At 47.4% G+C, this 24,069-nt stretch overlaps 1 protein-coding gene across 1 annotated transcript in view; it reads right to left on the bottom strand.

The window, feature by feature from the left end:
* The window catches only part of COG5 (component of oligomeric golgi complex 5), a 367,281-nt gene that overhangs the window by 10,099 nt on the left and 333,113 nt on the right, over positions 1-24,069 (bottom strand). Inside the window, exons 19-21 of the mRNA XM_075016386.1 lie at positions 8,475-8,551; positions 7,839-7,965; positions 6,469-6,548 (exon numbers count right to left, since the gene is read on the bottom strand). Coding sequence (XP_074872487.1) covers positions 6,469-6,548; positions 7,839-7,965; positions 8,475-8,551 — 284 coding nt within the window. The remainder of the gene's footprint in view (positions 1-6,468; positions 6,549-7,838; positions 7,966-8,474; positions 8,552-24,069) is intronic.

Here is a 24,069-nt window from a genome sequence, read left to right as displayed (position 1 = left end):
TCCATAAGGGGTGCGTTCTTGAGAGAGGAGATTGTCTAAGATACAGCCCTGGTAGAATGGATGGTGACAGCACCTGGAAGGTCCTTCCAGTGAAGAGCATAACAGGTGTGTATGCAAGTGGAGATCCACTTGGACAGCTGTTGAGATGAAACAGGACGGCTCTTGGACCGATCCACAAAGCAGAGGAAGAGCCTAGGAGACTTACGCCAAGGCTTGTGCGATCGATGTAAAAGGTTAATGCCTGAACGCCCAGGGTATGCCACGCCACATGCGCGGGATCAAAGTGCAGCCACGGGATGGCGCAGGTAAGCGGGTAAGTTCGTTGATATGAAATGGAGAGCGAACCTTAGGGAGGAGCTTAGAATGAGGGCAAAGAGTCACTCTATCCTTGGGAAACACTGTATAAGGAGGTTCGCTCATCAGAGCAACAAGCTCCCTGACCCTCCTGGCCAATGTGATGGCGACTAAAAATCATCTTCAACGGATGGAGCCAGGAACATGTCACCGGGGGCACAAAGGGCGGCTCCATGAGGCAATTGAGTACATGGACAGACTGATGGAAAAGTGTTCTGCAGACCAGTCAAAAAGCGTTCAGTGACAGGATGGGTGAGGAAGGAGATCCCATCCCCCACTCAGTGGAATGCTGCCAATGCCGTAGCATGCACCTTGACAGTGCTATGGCTGAGGCCTGACTCATTCAGGTGCAGAAGGTGATCAAGGAGGACAGAAAGGGGCGCAGTGTTAGGGTGATTAGCACTCCACCTCTGAGAGAACTGCGTCCACTTGTACAGGTAGGACTCATGGGTGGACTCTCTTCTGTTAACAAGAACCCTTTTCACCCCCTCAGGGAATGCAACTGGGGCATCGTGGAACCATGAAGGAGCCTCGCGTGAAGGCGCAGCCTGAGCGGATCAGGTTGAAGGGTGGAGCCCAAGTCCTGAGACAGAAGGTTGCAGAAGGGAAGGAAGAGATATGGAGTAGCCACTGATATCTGGTACAGGTAAGGGTATGAGGTTTGTCTCGGTCAGGCTGGAGCTATCAGGATGAGGTGAGCCTGATTCAGTCTGACCTTGTCCAGAAGCTTGTGAATTAAGAGAAGGGGAGGAAATGCGTAAAGAAGGGACTCATCTCATTTGATGGAGAAAGCATCTCTAAGAGAGTGCCACCCCAGGCCCGCGGTGACGGCACTTTCTGCTGATTTGGGTTGCAAACAATTCTGTGTATGGCTGCCCACAAAGGTGGAACATGTGTTTGAGGGCCACACTGCTGATTTCCCACTCGTGGTGATTACCGAACAATCGATTGAGGGTGTTTGCAGTCATGTTCGGTACCCTGGGGAGATATGTGGCCACTGAAGTGATGTGGTGCTGAAGGCACCATGTCCACAGTTTTATAGCTTCTGCACACAGGGATGGGGACAGAACCCCACCCTGATGGTTGATGTAATACATATATATGGTGTTGTCTGTGAGAATGCTGACAGTTCTTCAAGCGAGATGTTGCCATAAATGCTGGCAAGCATAGTGGACTGCCCTGAACTCTAGCAGATTTAGGTGGAGCACTTGCGTGGTGAAGGACAACTTGCCATGGACTGTAAGGGAACCCCAATGGGCCCCCCATCCCATAAGGGAGGCATCCATAGTGAGGGTAATAGAAGGGGGCAATTGGTGGAATGGCACCCCGGCGAGAATGTTGTCTGGACATGTCCACCACTAAGGAGGCAAGAACACGTGGTGGGACAGCTACTGATTTGGACAGTGGGTCTCTGGCCACGGCATAGCATGTGACCAGCCAGGACTGGTGGCACTGCATATACCGTCTGACCAGCTTGGGCATGTATGTGGTGGCGACCATGTGACCTAGCAGTCTGAGACAGACGTGTACTGTGATGATGGGAGACAGTCACACCACGAGGATAAGGTCGCACAGGGCCTGGAATCTTTGAACAGGAAGAGTAGCCCCAGCAATGGTAGTGTTTATGTGGGTCCCAGTGAACTCTAGAGATTGCACAGGTTGAAGCATGGACTTCTTGTAGTTTATGTGGAAGCTGAGGCTGAGCAGGAGGTCTGTGGTGACCCTTACCATGTGATGTGAAGGGCCTCTGGAAACAAGTGCCCTTTTATGAGACAACTGTCCAGATATGGGAAGATAATCACCTCATGACGTCGTAGGTGACGTCTGCCAGAATCTTGGAGAGCACCCTGGACATGGTTGAGAGCCCAAATGGGAGGACCTGGTATTGGTAGTGGCAGGACCTCACTGTAAAACAAAGGAAGCGCCTGTGCACCAGGTGGATTGCGATGTGGAAAGACAGCCAAGAGCCAGTCTTCTTTGTCCAGGGCTGGGACCATGGTCACGAGAGTTGGCATCTTGAAATGTCAATACAGGACATATTTGTTGAGCCGCTGGAGGTTGAGGATGGGACTCCACTTCCTGTTCTTGCTCTGGGTTAGGAAGTACATGGGAGTAGAACCTGCTGCCCTGAAACTCTGCTGGGACCGGCTCAATGGCACCCAGGCTGAGGAGGTGCAGAACCTCTTTCTCGAGCAGATTCTCATGAGAAGAGTCCCTGAACAGGGACAGGATAGCGGGATGGGTGGAGGGAGGTACAGGTAAATGGGACGGAATACCCCTGGGCCACTAGTTCTAGGACCAACTTGTCCAAATAATGGGAGCCCAGTGATGGAAAAAGGGGTGGAAGTGGTGGTGGAATAGATGGCAACCAGACTGAGAGACAGCTGGAGCAGGAAGATCTCTCAGGCTCCCAACCAAACCCTCAAAACTGCTGCTTGGACTGCTGAGGGTGGGACACCATGAATTGCTAGTGTTGTTGCCGCTGAGGCCTGTGCTTCTTATGGCACTTGTAGAGTTGTAGCTGCTGCTGGAACTGCTCCCACAGACACTGATAGGGAGAGTAGTGAGCCCATTTGAATGGGGTGGTGTACATCCCCAGCGTGCACAGTGTCATACGAGAGTCCTTCATGGAATACAGGACCTTGTTGGTTTTGTGCTGAACAGGTGTTGTTTGTAGAAAGGTACGTCCTCCACCTTCTGCTGAAGGTCTTAGGGGACTGTGAGGGTTGGAGCCAAAAAGTGCACCTCATGGCCACAGAGGAGGCTGCAATCCTAGCCACCATGTCTGCCACGTCCACAGCAGACTGGCGCACCATACAGGCAGTGGTATGCCCTTTATGTATGACATTTATGAGGGTCAGATATTGCTGCTCTGGTAAGAAGGGAACCAGCTCTTGCAGTTTAGAATAACTGAGGTGGTCATAGTCAGCCAGCATGCCGTGTTGTTTGCCACTCACAGGAGCAAACTGCCCAATGAATAAACTTTGCATCCCATGATGTGCTGCTTTTGCTTGTCTTATCTTGAGGAGTGGAACAGAAGGGCTTGGACTTGTTATTGACTGTGCCAACCACCAGCGAGTTTGGTTGTGGATGGGTGAATAGGAACTCAGTGTCCTTGGGCGCCACAAAATACCTCTTACCAGCCCTCTTGCTGGTGTGAGGAATGGATGCCAGCATCTGCCAGATGACGTTCATGGAGTCCACAGTTGCTTCATCCATAGGCAGCGTAATTCTGGAGGAGGTGGGGGGTGGGCTGCAGGATGCAGAAAAGCCTGTACTACTTGACCTGCTCTGCCTGTAGGCCCTTCTGAGCCTAGGCCACCCGCTGAAACAACTCCTGAAAAGCCCATGAGTCATCTGTGGGCAGAGACGAGACCAAGATTACGGCATCATCCAGTGAAGAGGAGGAGTGGTGCAGTGGGCTCCTGTATTCACCTTCCAACAGGGAGTCCTCTGCCTCAGAGCACTGCGACGGGATATGTCGCTGACATGGTGGGCTGTGGCGACACAGGGCAGTCCGGGGACACAGTGGACAGTGCTGGTGGAGAAAAGGAGCAAGGCAACCGTGCCTACCAAGGCAACCAGTGAGGAGCAGGCTCTTGGGGATATATAGACAGTGGTGTACAAACTAGGGTGGCAGTGGTTGTGGGTAAGCCGTCGTAGGTGGTATGTCTTCCCAGTTGGAGTGTGTATGACTGGTGTGTTGCAATGAAAAGACACTCCTTTTGGGGTGGTTGGTTGGGCCATGACCCATGCGAGAACCCCAAATGTCTACATGAACATAGGGATGGGGGTAGTGCCGAGAACACATGGTGCGCTGAGCTGGGCTTTGCTGGAACTGGTGCTGTGTAAGTTCCTGGCAGCGAGTTTTCACAGTGACACTTGGATGTCATACCATGCTCCGGTGCTGGAGGCTTAGGCCAGGCAGCATCCCAGTGCCGTTTCGATGCCTTGTCCGGTGTTGCACAACAGTGGGGCACTGTCTCAGCTCTGGACTTGTGCGGTGCTAAGTCAGGTACCTCACGTGAGCAGTGCCGCTTGCGCTCCATATCCAGCACGGATGGTGGGGTCTTAGTTTTTGATGACCTCTTATGCCCAGCAGTAGAAGTGTCCAAAGCTGGTGGTGCTGACGGTGTCAGAGGTACCAAATGCTGCTGGCTTGACTCCAAGAGCGCCTGCTTGAGCGATGCCATGTTAGACGATTCTGGGTACATTGTGGCAGCCTTTTCAACTGGCACAGCCTGCGACAACAGTGCCGGAGGCCAGGAATGCATGGGGGAGGGACCTGCCTTGGTGGTTGGGGTGCTGTCCGAGGTAGAGGGATGTGCAGAGTATGTGCCTTGATCTCCCATGCCGTTTTTTCAGCAGAGGGCTCCTCCAGGGCCAGTGATTGGAGACACTTCTCATACAGGTAAGTCTTGAGCCTATTAGCTCAGTCCCACCGAGCTCACGCCGTGAGCCTAGAGCAATGAGTGCAGGATTGGGTTGGGTGACCCTCACCCAGGCACTTAATGCAGGATGCACGGCCATCAGAGGCCAGCATGGCTTCCCTGCATGTTGCACATTGCTTGAAGCCTGGTGAACCCGGCATGGTGATGACACTAACTAATTCTAACACTAAGCCCAATTAAAACTTTTTTTTTTTTGAACTTTACGAGGAAAGATAACTTGGATAAGGGTAGAACAAACACTGACTAATGAACTCTTCTTTTGTCTTTTAGAAAGAGAGCGAGCTCTGTCTGCAGCTAAGGGTTGAGCTGGCAAAGCACAAGAGCTAGCTCAGCAGAGCTGCATTTCCATCATGCATCCCTGGAAGCCCCAGGAGGGATTCTAGCAGCATCAGAAGCCCTGCAGGGTTTGAAATGCTGCTCTTTTACCTAGAGAGGTGGTGGAACCTCCATCCATAGAGGATTTCAAGTCCTGGCTTGACAAAGTTCTGGCAGTGATGATTTAGTTAGGGTTGATTCTGCTCTGGGCAGGGAGCTGGACTTGATAACCTCCTGAGGTCTCTCCCAGCCCTAGGATTCTATGAGTCTATGACTTTCCTCCCCATTCTCCACAGCAAAGATTTAACAGTGGCCTTTGTAAGCATTTCATATGCCATGTAAGCCAATCAAATGTCAACCTTTGGCTCTGACTGCTTTTTTTGATGAATTCAGTGCTCCAAAAGGACTCCAGGCTTAGAAATTGAGGAGGTCACATGGTCAACTGTTTGCGTGGTCTTGTCAAGAAAGAGTGATTTCCAAATGCTAATTGAGTTCTGAAAATATCTGCTAAAAGGGACACATCAGCTTCGAGGTCCCACTTTGTCCCAGTGCATTTCATTTACTGTTGTAGCTTTTAAGTTTTTTAGAACTGAAAAAGATTGGAGACTGAAAAATACTTTCCATTTGTTTTCTTTGTGTACTTTTTAGACATCATTTTTTACAGAATGTTTCACTGCTTCCTCGTGTAGTCAATTATACAGTGAATAATAATAGGTTAAAACAAGTCAGGGAGAGGACTTAACTACCAGACTTTGTTAGCATGTTGGATAATTGATTAAATGATGATCAGTAAGTAAGGGAAAAGAAAAGGAGAAAAAAATCTTCTCTAAGTTTCCAAATCAGAAAAAAAAACTGTAAAGGGAAGCAGTCGTTAGTGCTTTACATTAACATAATCTGAGATGGGTACTATCTCCTATATATAGAACCTAAGGTGCTGACTTTCGCTTCTTTGGCAGAAAGAATGTAATCACAATTATCATAAATAAAGGTTTTCCATATGAGCACCTAGTTTAATTTCTTAGTTTATGGCTGTGACCTCACTCACTTCTAGTATAAGAAGCAGGAAGGATGAAATCTAGTTTTCTCAAGATATTAACAAGGTAATTTTGTGAAAATGTAGCAATTGTTGAATTCTAAAAGAGGAAAAATGCTCATAAAGGATAGTTTAGGGGTCATGTTTTGGGGAAACCCTTTGCAGTTCATTTCTAAAGATGGGCAGAAAGGGACACTCTTTGGAACTAAGCTCCTACAGCTCACATCTTACTTCCCAAGAGCAGTCCTGGGTTCTCAGCTAAAACACTGCTTCATGGTAATATATTAATTCAAATAGGAGTATAATAGCTTTTACCTTATGAGAATGAGCCTGTCCTTTTCAGAGGGATGGTCATCAAGCCACTGGGAATAACGGGCAATGGACCACTCTGCTCTCTGATACACAGAAATATGGACAAATCTATTAATGCACAATTGTTAGATATAAAATTAAACGAATTAAAATTAAGTGAAGCTGATTCATCACTATCACAACAGCTAATCAGCAATAAAAATAAACTGTCACTCATCTGAGAAATCTTCGATGACATATAAGCTGCGTCTACACGTGCACGCTACTTCGAAGTAGCGGCACCAACTTCGAAATAGCGCCCGTCGCGTCTACACGCGTCAGGCGCTATTTCGAAGTTAACTTCGACGTTAGGCGGCGAGACGTCGAAGTCGCTAACCTCATGAGGAGATAGGAATAGCGCCCTACTTCGACGTTCAACGTCGAAGTAGGGACCGTGTAGACGATCCGCGTCCCGCAACGTCGAAATTGCTGGGTCCTCCATGGCGGCCAACAGCTGGGGGGTTGAGAGATGCTCTCTCTCCAGCCCCTGCGGGGCTCTATGGTCACCGTGGGCAGCAGCCCTTAGCCCAGGGCTTCTGGCTGCTTCTGCGGCAGCTGGGGATCTATGCTGCAGGCACAGGGTCTGCAACCAGTTGTCAGCTCTGTGTATCTTGTGTTGTTTAGTGCAACTGTGTCTGGGAGGGGCCCTTTAAGGGAGCGGCTGGCTGTTGAGTCCGCCCTGTGACCCTGTCTGCAGCTGTGCCTGGCATCCCTATTTCGATGTGTGCTACTTTGACGTGTAGACGTTCCCTCGCTGCGCCTATTTCGATGTTGGGCTGAGCAACGTCGAAGTTGAACATCGACGTTGCTGGCCCTGGAGGACGTGTAGACGTTATTCATCGAAATAGACTATTTCGATGTCGCAACATCGAAATAAGCTATTTCGATGTTGGCTACACGTGTAGACGTAGCCATAAAGATGTAGACTCAGAATTCTTAGAGGGAGGCTTTTTTTTTCCCCTGTCTCTACTAAACGAATGGAAGAACTTAACAGTATAAAAGAAAAAAATAAAAACCTTTTCATGGACATATATTAAGTTATGAATTGTTAGCTCTAAACTGAATACCAGAGAAATTGCTGTACTTACCTAGCACAATAAAAGAAAATTGTGAGCCAAATTCAGTACAGCTCATCTGCAGGATGATTGCGTTTTTTGTTTTTGACGTCTACAACCAATCAAAATGTAACAGCAGCGTCCTGAGCACCATCATCACAAACTCTATATTCTGAATGTGGGTTCCAACCAAAGCTAATTCGAGAGGCTAACTGATACATAGTAGAGTTAATCTACTAATGGAATGTTTCAAAAAGGAAGATGGTTTGACCCAGTTACCTGGAATGGTGATTTCAATTCAGGTGGTGATCTTGTAAATAAGAACTGAAGAATAATGCTGAATGGAATAATATCTCCCACAGCTGGACTATTGGCAATATGCTCACTAGTCTGGAACAACAGCGGTCTAGGGAAAACACAAGTTACGTAATATACTCATGAAAAAAAGGAAAAAGGTGCATCTTAGGGAATAACGATTTACATGGTGTTAATACTGCACTAGGCATTTTAAAGGCTAGCATCTCATTTGTTTTTTTCCCAATTTGCATCATTGCTTTCTAATTTGGCAGGTGATTATTTGTACAATTATATTATTTTAATTAAACACTCTTTGAACATTGCAACACAAGTTCTATATTTTTATGAAAACCTTTGGTTTGACTACACAGTTCATCACCATGAGCTAACATCAAATACAATGTAAGAAGATGTAACTTAGCTGACATCAGCATGACAAAATTCACCAAATTGTAGTTACAATATAAATAAAAATTGAAAGGGAAAACACTAATTTGTTGCTAATTTGCATGTGAAGTTGCCAGAAGGTTTCTAATTAGAATCACAAGTAGGAAAGTAATTTAGTAATATTATTTGGCCCCATTACCAATAGCTAGAGATACTGTGACCATAACTCACCTGAATGACCTCAAAAGCCTGTAAGACTTTCCTAGATCAGACACTCGCCTGCAGAGAGGGGCCACTGCTAACTCCATCTGTAGAATAAAAAGACTTTTACTTAAATCAAAACGTCCCCAAATGCAAATCTTTGCATCTAATTGATCTGTCTTTAAATGGTAAGTAGAGGTCACGAGACGGGTCATCAGCATATCAATAATTGCCATGCTTGGTGTCAGGAAGAAATTGTCTCCAGGTGGCAGATTGACTCGGCCATGATTTTTTTGTTCTCTTCTTTGAAGCACCCAAACCAACACACAGCAAGCAGTGGTTATGTTGGCTACACACACACACTTGTTCGTGGAGTAAAGTAATTGTGAGCGATACGGTGAACTTGCCCAGTGAGTTAGGTGCACTGTTTATTTTTGTACATTTCATGTTTACTGGTGTGTTCACTGGTGGAATAAAGTTCTTCCCACATCCCACAATCTGGACTAAGATTTTCAAGAAAGGGGACAGTGTACAGACATTGGTGACTCTATGGATGGGGCCTTCCTGTCAGAAACAGATCAGAGCATCCTGACAAAAGTGACTTATTTTCCCTCTGGTGAAAGGGCTTATTAAGGGATTTATGACAGACAATACACATCTCCACAAAAGACCTGAACACAATGCCTATATGAATTAGAAGACAACTGCTGGGACTTATTGTCACTAACACAGTGGTCATAGTCAAAAGAATGTCTCTGTAAAAGTGATAAATGCTTAACAATCTGCTCTGCGTGATCTCCATTGCTTTCAGTAATACAAAGGAGATAATTTTTAAAGTGCTTTTTAGCACTGTGAAATTCTTATTGCCTTTGGAGAGTGAGTCTGTTTTCATGAGGATATTGTTCACAGAGTACAGAAAAATGAGTTCCAGCTGGAGAATCTTGATTAATGGTGAAGCTACATAAGCCAGAAAGAGGAACTGAACTTTCAGATTTTGAAGTTCGATAAAACAGAATTCAAGAACACAATGCTTCTATAAGAAACCTGAGAAAACATTATATGAAGTAACTGAAATACAAACATGGCACTCCATAATACCCTTTTTACACAGAAGAAATACATTTAAAGAGTATTAATACATTGCTGCCAGAGCCCTTTTATCCAGACATGATTAGTCTTCAATATTGCCTTTTAAGAAGCTGGAACTTAACAATAATGGGAAGGTAACTTAATTCTGTATATTTGCATTTGTAATCATTAATTTAAAACACTATTCAGATACCACACAATTGTATTGCACTTTTATGGTCTGATTCTTTCTATTACCACATAATATACAATTAACTACAGTTAACTGTACAAACAGACAAAGATAACACAGAGTAGCCATAGCAATATAGTGAAAACAACCAGAAAAAATGGTTACCCACCTTTTAGTATCTGTTCTTCTTTGAGATGCGTTGCTCATGTCCATTCCATTGTAGGTCTGTGCATGCACGTGTGCATGGTCTTTGGAGGTTTTTGCCTTACCATTATTCATAGGCCTGGCTGTGTCACCCCTTTGAGTGCTGCATTCATGCACTGGTGTATTCAGGTGCTGCTGGCCCTCTGCCAACAACTCCAATAGAGGGATAGAGGGTGGGTAATAAAATGGATATAAGCAACTCATCTCAAGAAAACAACACTTACAAAAAGGAGATAACCATTTTTCCTTCTGTTTGCGCATGTCAATTCCATTGTAGGCAGAAGCAGAAGCCGAGGAGGTGTACTTGAAGTTCACAGCCATGCAGCTTGTAGCACTGCTCTACCAAGACCAGGTCTTCCTGAGCTTGCTGAGTCAATGCATAATGTGATGCAAATGTGTGAACAGAGAACCATATCATGGCCTGAGATTTCCTGGACTGGCACCTGTGCCAAGAAGTCTGCCAATGATGCTTGTACCTTAGTCAAGTGAAGGAACACGTCAGCCAGATCACAGCAGCAGCAGCAGATGCAGGCTGTGATCTAGGATGAGCTCCTCTGAGCAGACACTGGAGGACCCTTCCTCCTATCAACCACAAACAGCACTATTGACTCCTGGAATGGCTCTGTTCTATCTATGTAGAAAGCCACCACCTGTCTAATGTCCAGGGTGTATATCTTCTCCAATCCATATCTGATAGATGGAGCTTTGGACACAGGACAGGTAAAAATATATCCTGGCCAGTATGAAGCTGGAACCTGACCTTGAGCATAAACACAGGATGTGGGCATAGCTGAACTTCACCTTGAAAAAGACAGTTAGAGCAGTTTCGAAATGACCCCTGCTATCCTCTGGCTGATGTGATAGCAACCAGGAGAGAAACAATTTCAAGAGAGAAGTAGGAAAGATCAGGAAGCCAAGGGTTCAAAAGGAGGATCCATGACCCTGGACAGTACAAGATTCAGGTCCCAAATGGGGACTGAATCCAGGACATACAAGTAGAGGTACTCCAGCCCTTTTGAGAACCTTGCCATTAGGGAATGGGCGAAGAGGGACCTGCCCTAGACCGGGGCTGTTGTGCCAAGATGGCCACCAGGCAGACCTTGAGAGAAGAGAGAAAACCCTTGAAGCTTAAGATACAGCACATAGTCTGGGATGTCCTGCTGCGACGTTTGAAGGCACCTCTCCAATGCTCAGGTGGCAAGCAGGCCAGGCAAACAGCTCTGAGTTCTCTGATTTGATATGAAGGGGTAAATTGTAATGTAGCCAGTGGTCCTGGGAGCTGAGCTCACCTAAGTGAGCCCCAGAGCCAAGATCAGAGGTGCATGAGACCAGGGTCAGCAAATGGGAGAGGGCTGCAAAGGGAGCCCTCTGCAGCAGCAGTTTGGGATCCAGCCACCAAATCAGAGGCGAAATTATATGGTTTGGCACCCTAAGCACTCTGTCCAGGGAGTGCCTGCTGGGGATATAGACTGAGGCCAGTCATGCCTGCAGGAGCTGCAGATGAAGTTGAGCACATTTGACAATATACATGCATGCAGCCATGTGCCCCCTTAGATGCAGGTGAGCATGGGTTGGAGTGAGTGCATGGTCTCTTATATGCCAGGTAAATCCTGTCATGGCTTGAAACTGCACTTCTGGAAGGAAGGTCCTCTGGCCCATGTGGAGCCCTAAGGAACTCTATGCGTTGGACTGGTGTTAACATGGACTTTTCTGTGTTTATCAACAGACTCAGGATGTGCAGGTGAAGTGCAGCAGGTCACAACTTCTATTTGTCTCATTTGGAAACCTTCCCTTGATGAGACAGTTGTCAAAGTATGGAAACAGGTGAACCCCTCAAAGCATGAGGCAAGCAGCTACTGGCACCATGCATTTTGCAAACACACTCAGGGCCGAAGAGAGGCCAAAGGTTTGTGCTATGACCTGGAAAGTGCCTGTGGCCTAGGAACGTAAAAATGAAGCAGTACATGTCTTTTATGTCTAGAGTGGCATACCAATCTCACAGACCCAGGAAGACCAGGTGAAAGTTCAACTTCACGAGAGACTTGTTAAAGTAGTGCAGGTTCAGGACAGCTGTGAGCCCCCCTTTTGTGTTTAAGATTAGGAAGTACCAAGAGTAGAACCCCTTTTCTTTCATGTTCCAAGGAACCTCCTCTATGGCTCCCAGACACAGAAGATTCTCAACCTTCTGAACGAGGAGTTGCCCATGAGAACCATCCCTGTCAAGGAACAGGAAAGTGAGGGGATGAAAGGGACGGAGGGAGAAACAGCCAAAAAACAGCCCTGAGATATTATGTGCAGGACCCAACGTACCCCACAACTGGCTGAGCAGTGGGGAAGACAGTCAAGGAAAGGTAGTATATCTGGGAAATTGGGTAGGGCATTGCTCCTGATAAATGAGCCATAAAAATGAGCACCTCTGCACCATCAAATGTTTATTATCCTGGCTGGGCTGTGCAGGTGAGCCAGAGGCACAAGGGTGGTGGTGACCACATGCAGTGTCCCTCTCCCTTCACCTGGCAGGTCCAGGATAAGACTGCCATAACCATGACAGTGGGGCACCCAGAACACCTTACATGCCAATTTTGGTGTAATACACAGCAAAGACAAAGCTGCATTGTTGTCCTTCATCGCATGTAGCCTTGCATCTGTCTATTCGAAGAACAGTTCATTCCTGTCAAAAGGAAGGTCTTAAATATAGTCTGCATTTACTGTGAGACTCCAGCAGTCTAAAGCCAGGAGTTATACCTCATAACCACCGCAGATGCCATCAACCTGGCTAGTAAGTCTGCCACATTCCATGGCATCTTTAGGATGCAGTGGGACTCCGAGGCGGTGTTCTCCACCAGAGTGACAAGCTTCTGGTCCTGTGGAAGGACTCCTTAAATTATGTACAGTACACCTAGTGTCCCATAATTAGTAGATCTGACTTTAACCCAAGATTCACGCAACTTGAATGCACATATCTCAGGGTTTAGTGTAATTCTTCTTCAAGTACTTACATATGTTGATTCCATTGTAGGTGTGTGTGTGAAGTCATCAGAAATTTTTGTCTTAGCAGTTTTCATAGGGCCAAGTGCATCACTCCCTTAAGTGCCACGTTCATGTGCTGGCATGCTGGGCGTTGCTGGCTCTACGCCCTCTCAGTTCTTTTTAATCACCCATGACTGTCAGTCAGGCAGAGTACCTTTTCTTGCACATCAAGATTTGTATAGTAACAGAGAGAAAGCCGTGCTTATCTATATACTATCAAAACAAAAAAGCAGTCCAGTAGCACTGTAAAGAATAACAAAAGAATTTATTAGGTGATGACATTTCGTGGGACAGACCCACTTCTTCAGATCATAGCCTTGCCAGAACAGACTCAATATTTAAGGCACAGAGAACCAAAATAGTAATCAAGGTTAACAAATCAGAAAAATATTATCAAGGTGAGTAAATCAGAAAGGAGAGGGGCAGAAGTGGGGTGGGGGAGAGTCAAGAATTAGATAAAGCCAAATATGCATAAGAGCCCCTATAATGACCTAGAAAATTCCAATCCCAGTTCAAACCATGTGTTAATGTGTGAAATTTGAATATAAGAGAGAGTTCAGCAGCTTTTCTTTCCAAACTGTTGTGAACATTCCTCTTCAGTAAGACAAAACTTTCAGGTCATTAACAGAATGGACCACTCCATTAAAGTGCTGACTCACAGGTCTGTGCATTAGGAGTGTTTTTATGTCTGTTTTATGCCCATTAACTCTTTGTCTAAGAAAGCTTGAAGTCTGTCCAATATACAAAGCATCTGGGCATTGTTGGCACATGATGGCATATACGATGTTAGGTGAGGAACCTGAGAATGTGCCTGTGATTCTGTGAATAACCTGTATAGGTCCAGTGATGGTATCTCCAGAATAGATATGTGGACAAAGTCGGCAACAGGCTTTGTTGCAAGGAAAAGTTCCAGGACTGGTGTTCCTGCGGTACAGACTGTGGTTGTTGACGAGAATCCTCATAAAGTTGGGAGATTGTCTGTAGGAGAGAACAGGCCTGTCACCTAGGGCCTTCTGGAGTGTGGCATCCTGATTAAGGATAGGTTGTAGGTCTTTAATAATGCGTTGTCACGGTTTGAGTTGGGGGCTGTAGGTAATGACCGATGGTGTTCTGTTCTTGACTTTTTTGGGCCTATCTTGGAGTAGCTGGTCTCTGGGTATTTGTCTGGCCCACTTCTTCAGATCATAGCCATACCAGGACAGACTCAATATTTAAGGTACAGAGAACCAAAGATAGTAATCAAGGTTGACAAATCAGAAAAATTATTATCAAGGTGAGCAAATCAGAGAGCAGAGGGGCAGAAGGAAGAGGGGAAGTCAAGAATTAGATCAAGCAAAGTATGTAAAAGAGTCCCTGTATGTTTTGGTAGTATATAGACTAGCACGGCTATCTTTCTGTTACTATTTAAATTTTAAATATTTTAAAAAATAATGATGTGTTGCAGGGGTTTGAGCTGGGGGCCATAGGTATATGTTCTGTTATGGATCTTCTTGGGCCTGCAATGCATCATCAAAAACCTACAACATATACTAGAACATGATGCTGCATTCTGGAGATACAATCACTGGAACTAACCATGTTAATTACAAGATCAGGCGCTCATTCTTCTGTACCTCAACCAATGTTATATATGCCATTGTGTGCCTGCAATGTCCCTCCACTATGCACATTGGACAAACTGGGCAAACACTACGCCAAACAATGAATGGGCACAGAGTAGACATTAAGAATCTTAATGCACATAAACCTGTCAGTGAGCCATACAAGAAAGAGACTTTTACAGCATATTACAAAGGGAGATATGTGAACTGGAGTTCATGCTCAAATTCGATACATTAACACTTGGTCTCAAAAGAGACAGCAAATACCTCACGCATTACAAGGACTGTCTCCCTTCCTTTGATGTTCGTAATTATCTCAGGCAAATCACTTAACATCCCCCACCCCTCACCCCCATCTTTCAGTTCCATGTATTTGATTTCTCAGTTTTTACGGACCTCTGCACTATATAATTGAGTCTGGACTGGAAATGCTATAGATCTGAAGAAGTGGCTCTGTCCCACAAAAGCTCATCACCTTAAAAATTATTTTGTTAGTCTTTCAAGTGCTACCTGTCTGCTGTTTTGTTTTGTTAAAATACAAATTAACATGTCTACCTCTCTGTGCCTTAAATATTGAGTCTGTTCTGGTATGGCTATGATCTGAAGAAGTGGGTCTGTCCCACAAAAGCTCATCACCTAACAAATTATTTTGTTAGTCTTTAAAGTGCTACTGGACTGCTCTTTTGTCTACCTCTCTGTTTTTATTCAACCTGTAGCACTATTTAGGATTCTTATGTCCTAAATGTAGTACTCTGCAATTCTACTTATTAAACCTCATCAGATTTCTCTTGGCCCAATCTTCCAATTGGTCTAGGTCACTCTAGACCTTATAACCTACCTTCCAGCGTATCTCCAGCATGTTTTGTTAAACAAACCTGTTCCCAGGACCAACCTTTGGGAGACTCTTCTTCATACAGATTGCCCACTAGACATTGAACCATTGATCACAACCCATTGAGCCCAACAATCTAAGTAGCTTTCTAACCACCATACAGTCCATTTATCTAATCCATACTTCTTTAACTTGCTGGCAAGAACACTGTGAAAGACCATATCAAAAGCTTGCTAAAGTCCAGGTATATCACATCCACCACCTTTCCCATATCCACAGAGCCAATTACTTCACCACAGAATGCACTCAGGTTGGTCAGGAGTGATTTGCTTTTGGTGAATCCATGTTGACTATTCCTGATCACTTTTTCAGATTACTGGAGTTAACTTCCCTGGACATTCAATAATGGATATAAAAGGAGCTGTTCTTCTACAAAAGGATTTTACCACAAGATTACAGAGGGAGACATGTGAATTGGAATTCATTTGCAAGTTTGACACATTTAAAATAGGCCTTAACAGAGATCTCAATTATTTTATGCATAACAAGGGCAATTTCCTCACCATTGATATTCACGGAAATGATGCACATCCTACACTCAACTTAATTTGCTTCATCTATGGGTCCTAGGAAGTGACAGAGAACCCCTTTTTCCCCTCTCTCCTTCCTCCTCCCTCCCCAGCTATAGAACCCCTGGATTCTAACTGAATACTCCAATAATCTGAAGAAGTGGGTCTTGCCCATAAAAGCTCATTACCTAATAAATTTGTTAGTCCTTAAGATACTACAGGACTGCTTGTTATTTGTGAAGATACAGACTAACATGGCTAACCCTCTGAGATTTCATATAGAACATTTATTTGTATATGTGGGATTCGTGGTTATTGTGGGCATGAGAGAACAAAGCAGCCATGGCAAAAGGTACCCTTGTACTTTAGACAGGATCTTTTCTCCACAGTGAAGATAAAAACAAGAATGACAGTTGGAATAAAGTAGTAATAACAAGGAGGTTTTTCAAAGGCCCAAATGGCAACTACACAGTTCACTCTCACTGAAAACCAACAGGGTTGGGGTGAGAGTTCCCCAGAATGTCATTCCAGCAGCAGAGACTGGCTAGGGGTAGGTGGAAGTATCTGACTTTCAATGAGAACACCCTCAGGTGTGTTAGAAAATTCTACACTAGACATCTAACTACTATTTGGACCTTTGAACATCCAGATATATGGAGCAAATGGGTCTGTAAGATGAAGAAGGGAACCAAAGAGAGCTGACATATTATGTGTTTTCTTAACACCTTATTCCCCATTATATATATAAGGTGGGAAGATTTTACTTGAACTTCTGTTCCTTACAGGAAAGCTGAAAATTTATATCCACTAAAACAAATTTAAATTCTCTATACTACACCAGCTTTAGGAATGTCTCTAAATTCACATTTTTTGGTCTTAAGTATTAGAAAGAATATTCTTTACTTTAGATTACTCTGCCCCTTAGATGTCAACCTTTATTCATTCTACTATTCTTAATAATTCATTCTAATTACTACTAGTGCCAGAACTAGACAAACTTTAAGGCAGCAGATGGCTGCATCGTGAAACACTAGTTGCCAAAGAAATATTTCTTTGTAAGCTTGGAAAGCTACTGTAGCCTCCAGAATTGAGTCATACAAAGTGGGAATAGAGTGAAACTAGTTTAGTAAAAAATACACACAAGCAACACGAACTCAGATTCTCTAGACTTCCAGAGCTACAGGGTTTGTACTCTACCTTGATGCGTTCAGTTAAATTCAGAAGAGTTAAAGACTCTGCTTTTCAATTTGATTTTTTTTTAATTTGTTATACTCCATTATATTCCTCTATGAGCAGTGTATGAGCATATTTCTGCTGGAATGTTCATTCTAGCATTCACAATATGTCCTGTTTATATGTATTACAAAAAGACTGCTGTTGGCCACTAGAACTGATGCTGGAACAGGGCCTGTGGATAGTCTGGATGGCATCAACCCTCGTTTCAGCCATCAAAGAAGGGCTCTTGTCAGAAGAGCTGCCCTTGGTCAATCACAAGGCTTTTTTCAGGTACTGGAATTTGCTGGTAGGAGGAAACATCTCCTTTCTGTTTGTCCTATGAACAACCGCAGCACCAACATTCCTTCTACGGCTGCTTATAGCCACACCTTGCTTACCTGTAACAGGCATATTAAGATTCAAAGTTACTGTTTCCAGTCTGTTGAGAGGCACTGTTATGCTGTATGAGGCATATGGGTATTTGCAGGGCTGTACATATTTGCTGGGTCTACACGAGCCCCTTCTTTTCAAAAGGGGCATGTTAATGAGTGGGTTCGAAAGATGCTAATGAGGCGCTGCAGTGAATATGCAGCACCTCATTAGCATAATGGAGGCCACAGCAATTCAAAAGTGCGGCTTTTCGAATTGCGCACCGCCTGTGGAGATGGGACCTTCCAAAAGGATCCCCCAGTTTTTGAAAGCCCTTTTTCCTATCTGGTGTTAGGAAGAAGGGCTTTCAAAAACTCAGGGTGGGGGGTCCTTTCGGAAGGTCCCGTCTCCACAGGTGGCATGCGATTCGAAAAACCGCACTTTCGAATTGCCGTGTTCGCCGTTATGCTAATGAGGCACTGCATATTCATTGCAGCACCTTATTAGCATCTTTCAAACCCACTCATTAACATGCCCCTTTCAAAAGGAAGGGGCTCATGTAGACACAGGGATTTTGGGTGTATCTGGCCTCTTACACAGCAATGTGCTATGAACAGTCCAACCTGTTGAGATGCAAATTATGCTGTATGATGCATTTTGGGTGAACATTCTGCAAATTACATGCCAAACAAACACCACAAGCCAGTGGGGTCAACTTTCCTGGATCTATCAGCCCAAGCTCTGGGAACTTCCTGGAGCAGAAGCTGGTGTGGACTGCAACCTGTTTAGGCCTTGAACAGTCAAGCCATCCAAATCGGCATGCTGAAAGGGATGTGGGATACCAGTGCTGGGACAAGACCTACCATTGCCTCCTAACCTGTTTAACTTTAGCCCAAACACATGGGTTTTGAATTGTGATTTTGTTTTATGTAATTCAGTAAAGTCACATACTCTTAGTCAGTTTCTATATAAATTTATGTCTGATCTCAAAGTCTCCTGCATGCTGCAAACAGAAAACAGACTTTTTAAGGCTCAATCTTTCCCTCCCATGTAACCATATTGCGGACCATGGCTATAGCTGATCTATTTGTTGCACGATTCACTGGCTAGCTATATTGTAAAGAACTCTCACATGACCGTCGTATCTAAGTTCAGCAACCTAAGGGTGCAGTTAATACATACACCTACACCTAGCATACATCTACCGATGAATGTTTTTAAACAATCTTCATGGTGAAGCTATTGTTCAGTGACTTCTGTGAAATTTTCCAAACCTTTCTATACTAAAAGTCAATATTTTCCAACTGAGAAAATAAATATGAAAATATGTCAGCAACTACTAGTCCTCCTGCTTTGACAAAGAGAAGTTACTCACCGTAGTAACGGTGGTTCTTCGAGATGTGTCCCCGTGGGTGCTCCACCATAGGTGACGGCTTGGCCGGCGCCGCAGATCGGATCTTCCAAGCAGTTTCTGCCGGACCGCGCATGCGCCGGTACGCGCCGCTCCCTGGCGCGCTCCTGGCCATGTGCGCGATCCGGTCCCCGCCAGTTCCTCGACCAACCGCCTCGGTTGCCCCTGCAAAACACTAACAGAGATCCGAAGCGGGGAGGATGGGCGGGAAGTGGAGCACCCACGGGGACACATCTCGAAGAACCACCGTTACTACGGTGAGTAACTTCTCTTTCTTCTTCGAGTGTCCCCGTGGGTGCTCCACCATAGGTGACTACCCAGCAGTAACCCAGATAGGTGGTGGGTAATCGGATTATGTGCAGCTGGTCCCCGAGAGGACCGCTGCAGAGAGACGGGTATCCTCTTGGAATACCCTGTGAAGGGCGTAATGTTTGGCGAACGTGTCGTAGGATGACCAGGTCGCCGCTCTGCAAATGTCTTTCAATGCAACGCCCTTGAAAAAGGCTGTTGATGCTGCCACCGCCCTGGTGGAATGAGCCCTGGGAGTGGCCGACAAAGGAGTCTTTCTGAGCTCGTAGCACATTTTTATGCAGGATACAATGTGCTTTGAGATTCTCTGCGATGAGAGACCTTCTCCTTTAGATTTGGGAGCGAGGGAGACCAGGAGTCTATCCGATTTTCGGAAGGACTTGGTCCTGTCTACGTAGAAGGCTAGCGCCCTCCTCACATCCAGGAGGTGTAGGCGCGCCTCTTCGCTGGAGTTATGAGGCTTTGGATAGAACGAGGGTAGAACAATAGGTTCATTGATGTGAAACTCGGAAGAAACTTTGGGAACAAAGGCTGGATGCAGCCGTATGGTTACCGCCTCCTTGGAAAAGACAGTGCAGGGTGGCGTTGCCATGACTGCCGCAAGCTCGCTCACCCGACGGGCTGACGTAATTGCAAGAAGAAAGGTCGTCTTTACTGTAAGGAGGCGAAGGGGAACCGTGGCCAAGGGCTCGAACGGTGGTCCCATGAGTGTGGTAAGCACCAGGTCCAAGCTCCACGAAGGTGGAATCGGTTTCCGAGGGGGGTATAGGTTTACCAACCCTTTGAGGAACCTGGTAACCATAGGGTGGGCGAACACCGTGTGCCCTCCCTCCTCATGTCTGAACGCCGAGATGGCGGCCAGGTGGACCTTTAACGAGGATAGCGAGAGTCCTGCTCTCTTGAGGTCCAGTAAATACTCTAGAATTGTAGGTATAGGCACCGAAAGGGGGGCCAGCTGCTTGGTAGAACACCAAGCCATGAAGCGAGTCCATTTTTGTTTGTAGGTTTTCCTAGTGGAAGTCCTCCTGCTACTTTCTAGGACTTGCTGTACTTCCACTGTGCATGTGCTCTCTAGGGAGCTGAGCCATGGATTAGCCACGCTTGCAGTCGCAGGCTTTGGGGGTGCGGATGCACTATGGACCCCTGGGCTTGCGTGAGCAGGTCCGGCGCCACCGGAAGAGGCATCGGTGGGCGGTCCGACAGGCGCAGGAGTAGGGGGAACCATGGTTGGCGATCCCATGTTGGGACTATCAGGATCATCCGAGCCTTGTCTCTCCTGGCTTTTTGCAGAACCTTGTGGATCAGCACTGCGGGGGGAAACGCGTAAAGCAGGGGGCCTCCCCACGGGATCGCGAACGCGTCCCCCAGGGACCCCCGGCCCAGCCCTGCTCTGGAGGAGAATCGTGGGCACTGTTTGTTGTGCTGAGTGGCAAACAGATCTATTTGGGGAAACCCCCATGCGTGGAAAATAGGCCGTAGTAGATCGGGACGGATCTGCCACTCGTGGGTGAGCGCAAAACGTCTGCTCAACTGGTCTGCCTTCACGTTGTGCGTGCCCGGCAAGTAGGAGGCTCTCAGGATTATATCGTGGGCGATGCACCAGTTCCATAGGCGGATTGCTTCCGCGCATAAGGTACGGGATCGAGCTCCTCCTTGCCTGTTTATGTAAAACATGGTGGAGGTATTGTCTGTACTGATCCCGACGACTTTGCCTTGTATACGGTCTCGAAAGTGTTTGCAGGCGTTGAACACTGCTCTGAGCTCTAAAACATTGATATGCAGAGACTGTTCCGTGGGTGACCACAGTCCTTGAGCCACCTCTTCGCCCATGTGCGCTCCCCACCCTATGAGGGAGGCATCCGTAGTGAGGAAAACCGATATTTGCGGCTGATGGAAGGGTACCCCTGTTAGCAAGTTCCCGGGGTTTACCCACCATTGCAGGGATTCGCGCACCCCAGGTGGGGGCGACACCACCCTGTGAACGGTGTGTACTGCCGGCTTGTATACACTTGCCAGCCAATGTTGCATGCCGCGCATGTGCAACCTGGCGTTCTGTACCACAAACGTAGCCGCTGCCATGTGGCCCAGCAGCTGCAAGCACGTCAAGACCGGCACCGTAGGGCTGAAGGTGATGACCTGCACGAGGGAACCGATGGCTCGAAAGCGAGCCTCTGGAAGGTATACTCTCACCGAGACTGAGTTTATGCGAGCCCCTATGAACTCTATGTCCTGTGAGGGGTCTATCTTTGATTTTGCCATATTGATAACCAGGCCAAGTGCGGAGAACGTGTTTGCTGTGACGCGTATCATGCGGAGAACCTCCCTTTTCGAGGTCCCTTTGAGCAGGCAGTCGTCCAGATACGGGAAAATAAACACCCCCTGTCTGTGCAGGTAGGCTGACACCACTGCCAAGGTCTTGGTGAAGACTCTGGGGGCCGAGGAAAGGCCAAACGGCAGGACCTTGTATTGGAAGTGTTCGTTGCCCACCATGAACCGGAGAAAACGTCGGTGAGCCGGATGAATGGTTATGTGGAAGTACGCGTCTTGTAGATCGAGGGCTGCGAACCAGTCTCCATCGTCCAGTGCTGTAAGGATGGAGGCAATAGTGATCATCCGAAAACGTTGCTTGCGCAGATACCTGTTGAGGCCACGAAGGTCTAAGATGGGCCTCCAGCCTCCTGTTTTTTTCTCCGTCAGGAAATACCGAGAGTAGAACCCTTTCCCTTGCAGTTGCTCCGGCACCTTTTCCACCGCCCCTATGAACTCTAGGTGGGCCACCTCCTGCCTGAGCCTGGCTACATGGGAGGCCTCCTGGGGGTGGGGCTTGGGCGGGGGTCGCGGCGGCGGGAGCGACTGGAAGGGGATGGCGTACCCCGTGGCTATGATCTCCAGCACCCATTTGTCTGTGGTGATCCTTTGCCACTGGTCGTAGAATGGTCGGAGGCGATGGTGAAAAAGTCGTTTCGGATGATCTTGTGCAATGGTGGTGATGGCGCAGCCCTGGATTTGTATGTCAAACTTGTGGCCTTTGGCCCCGCCCCGAGGACGTACGGCCCTGTTGTGAGCGTCGCCTGGGGGTTCTGTACTGCTGGTGCTGCTGATGCCGCCCTTGCTCGTAACCCCTGTGATACTGGGGGCGCTGTTGCTGGTATTGGTACCGCCTTTGCTGTGGGTAGTACCTTTTCTTTGAGTATGGAGGGGTGTAAATCCCCAGGGTCCTGAGTGTGGCTCTTGAGTCTTTACTGGAATGAAGGACCGAGTCAGTTGATTCAGCAAACAGCTTCTGCAAGTCGAAGGGAAGGTCGATTATCTTCGCCTGCAGATCTCTCGGTATGCCCGAGGTCTGGAGCCAGGACTCCCGTCGCATCACCACTGCAGTTGCTGTGGAACGTGCTGCCGTGTCCGCAACGTCCAAAGCAATCTGAACTTCCATCCTCGCAGCCGCGTAGCCCTCTTGCACTATGGCCTTGAGGACCGGCTTTTTGTCCTCTGGAAGCGAGTCCATGAGGGAAGTTAATCTGGCATAGTTGTCGAAATTATGGTTCGCCAAGTGCGCTGCATAATTTGCCATTCGCAAGGTTAAAGTGGAGGAGGAGTAGACCTTTCTGCCGAACAGCTCTAGCTTCTTGGCATCTCTGTCCATTCCCCCTGTTTTAAATTGAGATGTTTTTAATCTTTGCTGCGAGGACTCCACCACCAAGGAGTTTGGCTGGGGGTGGCTAAACAAGAACTCCATGCCCTTCGCCGGCACGAAGTATTTCTTATCCGCTCTCTTTTGGACAGGCGGAATAGTTGCCGGGGTCTGCCATATGGTAGTGGCGGACTCCAAGATCGCTTCATCAAGCGGGATTGCTACTCTAGAGGAGGCCGGGGAGCTCAAATTTTTAAGGAGCTTATGATGTTTCTCTTGCACTTGTGCTGTCTGGATGCCTTGCGTGAAAGCTACCCTCTTAAACAGCTCCTGAAACTGTTTGAGATCGTCCTTGGGATGGACGTCCCCTAAAGCCGTGGCCTCATCCGGGGAGGAAAACGAGGAACCGCTGGGGTACATTTCTTTGGACCCTTCCGGTTCTTGATGGTGATGGTGCGCCCTCTCGCTGGAGGTTTGCGAGGGAAAATCTCGTGGGTCCACGGCCAGCCCCCCCTGGGATGCTTGAGTCTCCGTCCCCGACCGCGATTGCCCTCGGGGGTACGAGGTAATATGTGGGGATCTCCCCCTGGTAGATTGCCGATGGTGTCCATGCCCCGCGTGGAAGGGACGACCATGGTAGTATAGGCACTGTTCCTGGGAAGGTGACCTTGACCATTCCCTTTGCACGTACCCTGTGTGTCTGGGAGAGGGGGATTGTCGAGACACTGGAGAGAGCGATTTTGCATAATAGTCCAGCGATTCAAATCCCAGGAAGGGCGAGGGGGGTGCCAGCCATGGGGAGGCTGATTGCAGGAAAGGAGAAGGGGGCTCCGGGTAGGCTAGGGGGGGCCCCTGCCTTCTGGTTGGAGTCTGCAACATGAGCGGAGGGCTGTGAGAGAAGAGCTCCACAGCCCTGTCTGGAGAGGGGCTGCAATGCCTCCTCTTGTGTGCAGCCTTCCCCCTCCCTTGAGGAGGTAACTCCGCCCCCTGATGGGCGGGGGATCCCGGCCCCGTCGGCACCGTGCTAGGCACGCTCGAGGGCGGTGCCACACGTGCGGAGTCCTTGTGCGCCTGCAGGCTACGTGCCTGCGCGCCCTGCACCGCCGGTTCCCCGGGGATCGGTGCCGCTGTCTGCGGTGCCGCTGGTACCGGCGCTTGCTTAGCCGCCGCCCTGCCTGCGGTGCGGGGCGGCT

Source organism: Carettochelys insculpta, chromosome 1 (genome assembly GCF_033958435.1).
Source record: "Carettochelys insculpta isolate YL-2023 chromosome 1, ASM3395843v1, whole genome shotgun sequence".
NCBI classification, from domain to species: Eukaryota; Metazoa; Chordata; order Testudines; family Carettochelyidae; genus Carettochelys; species Carettochelys insculpta.
Note: the sequence above shows the minus strand (reverse complement) of the source record. Positions and strands in the feature narration are given on the sequence as shown.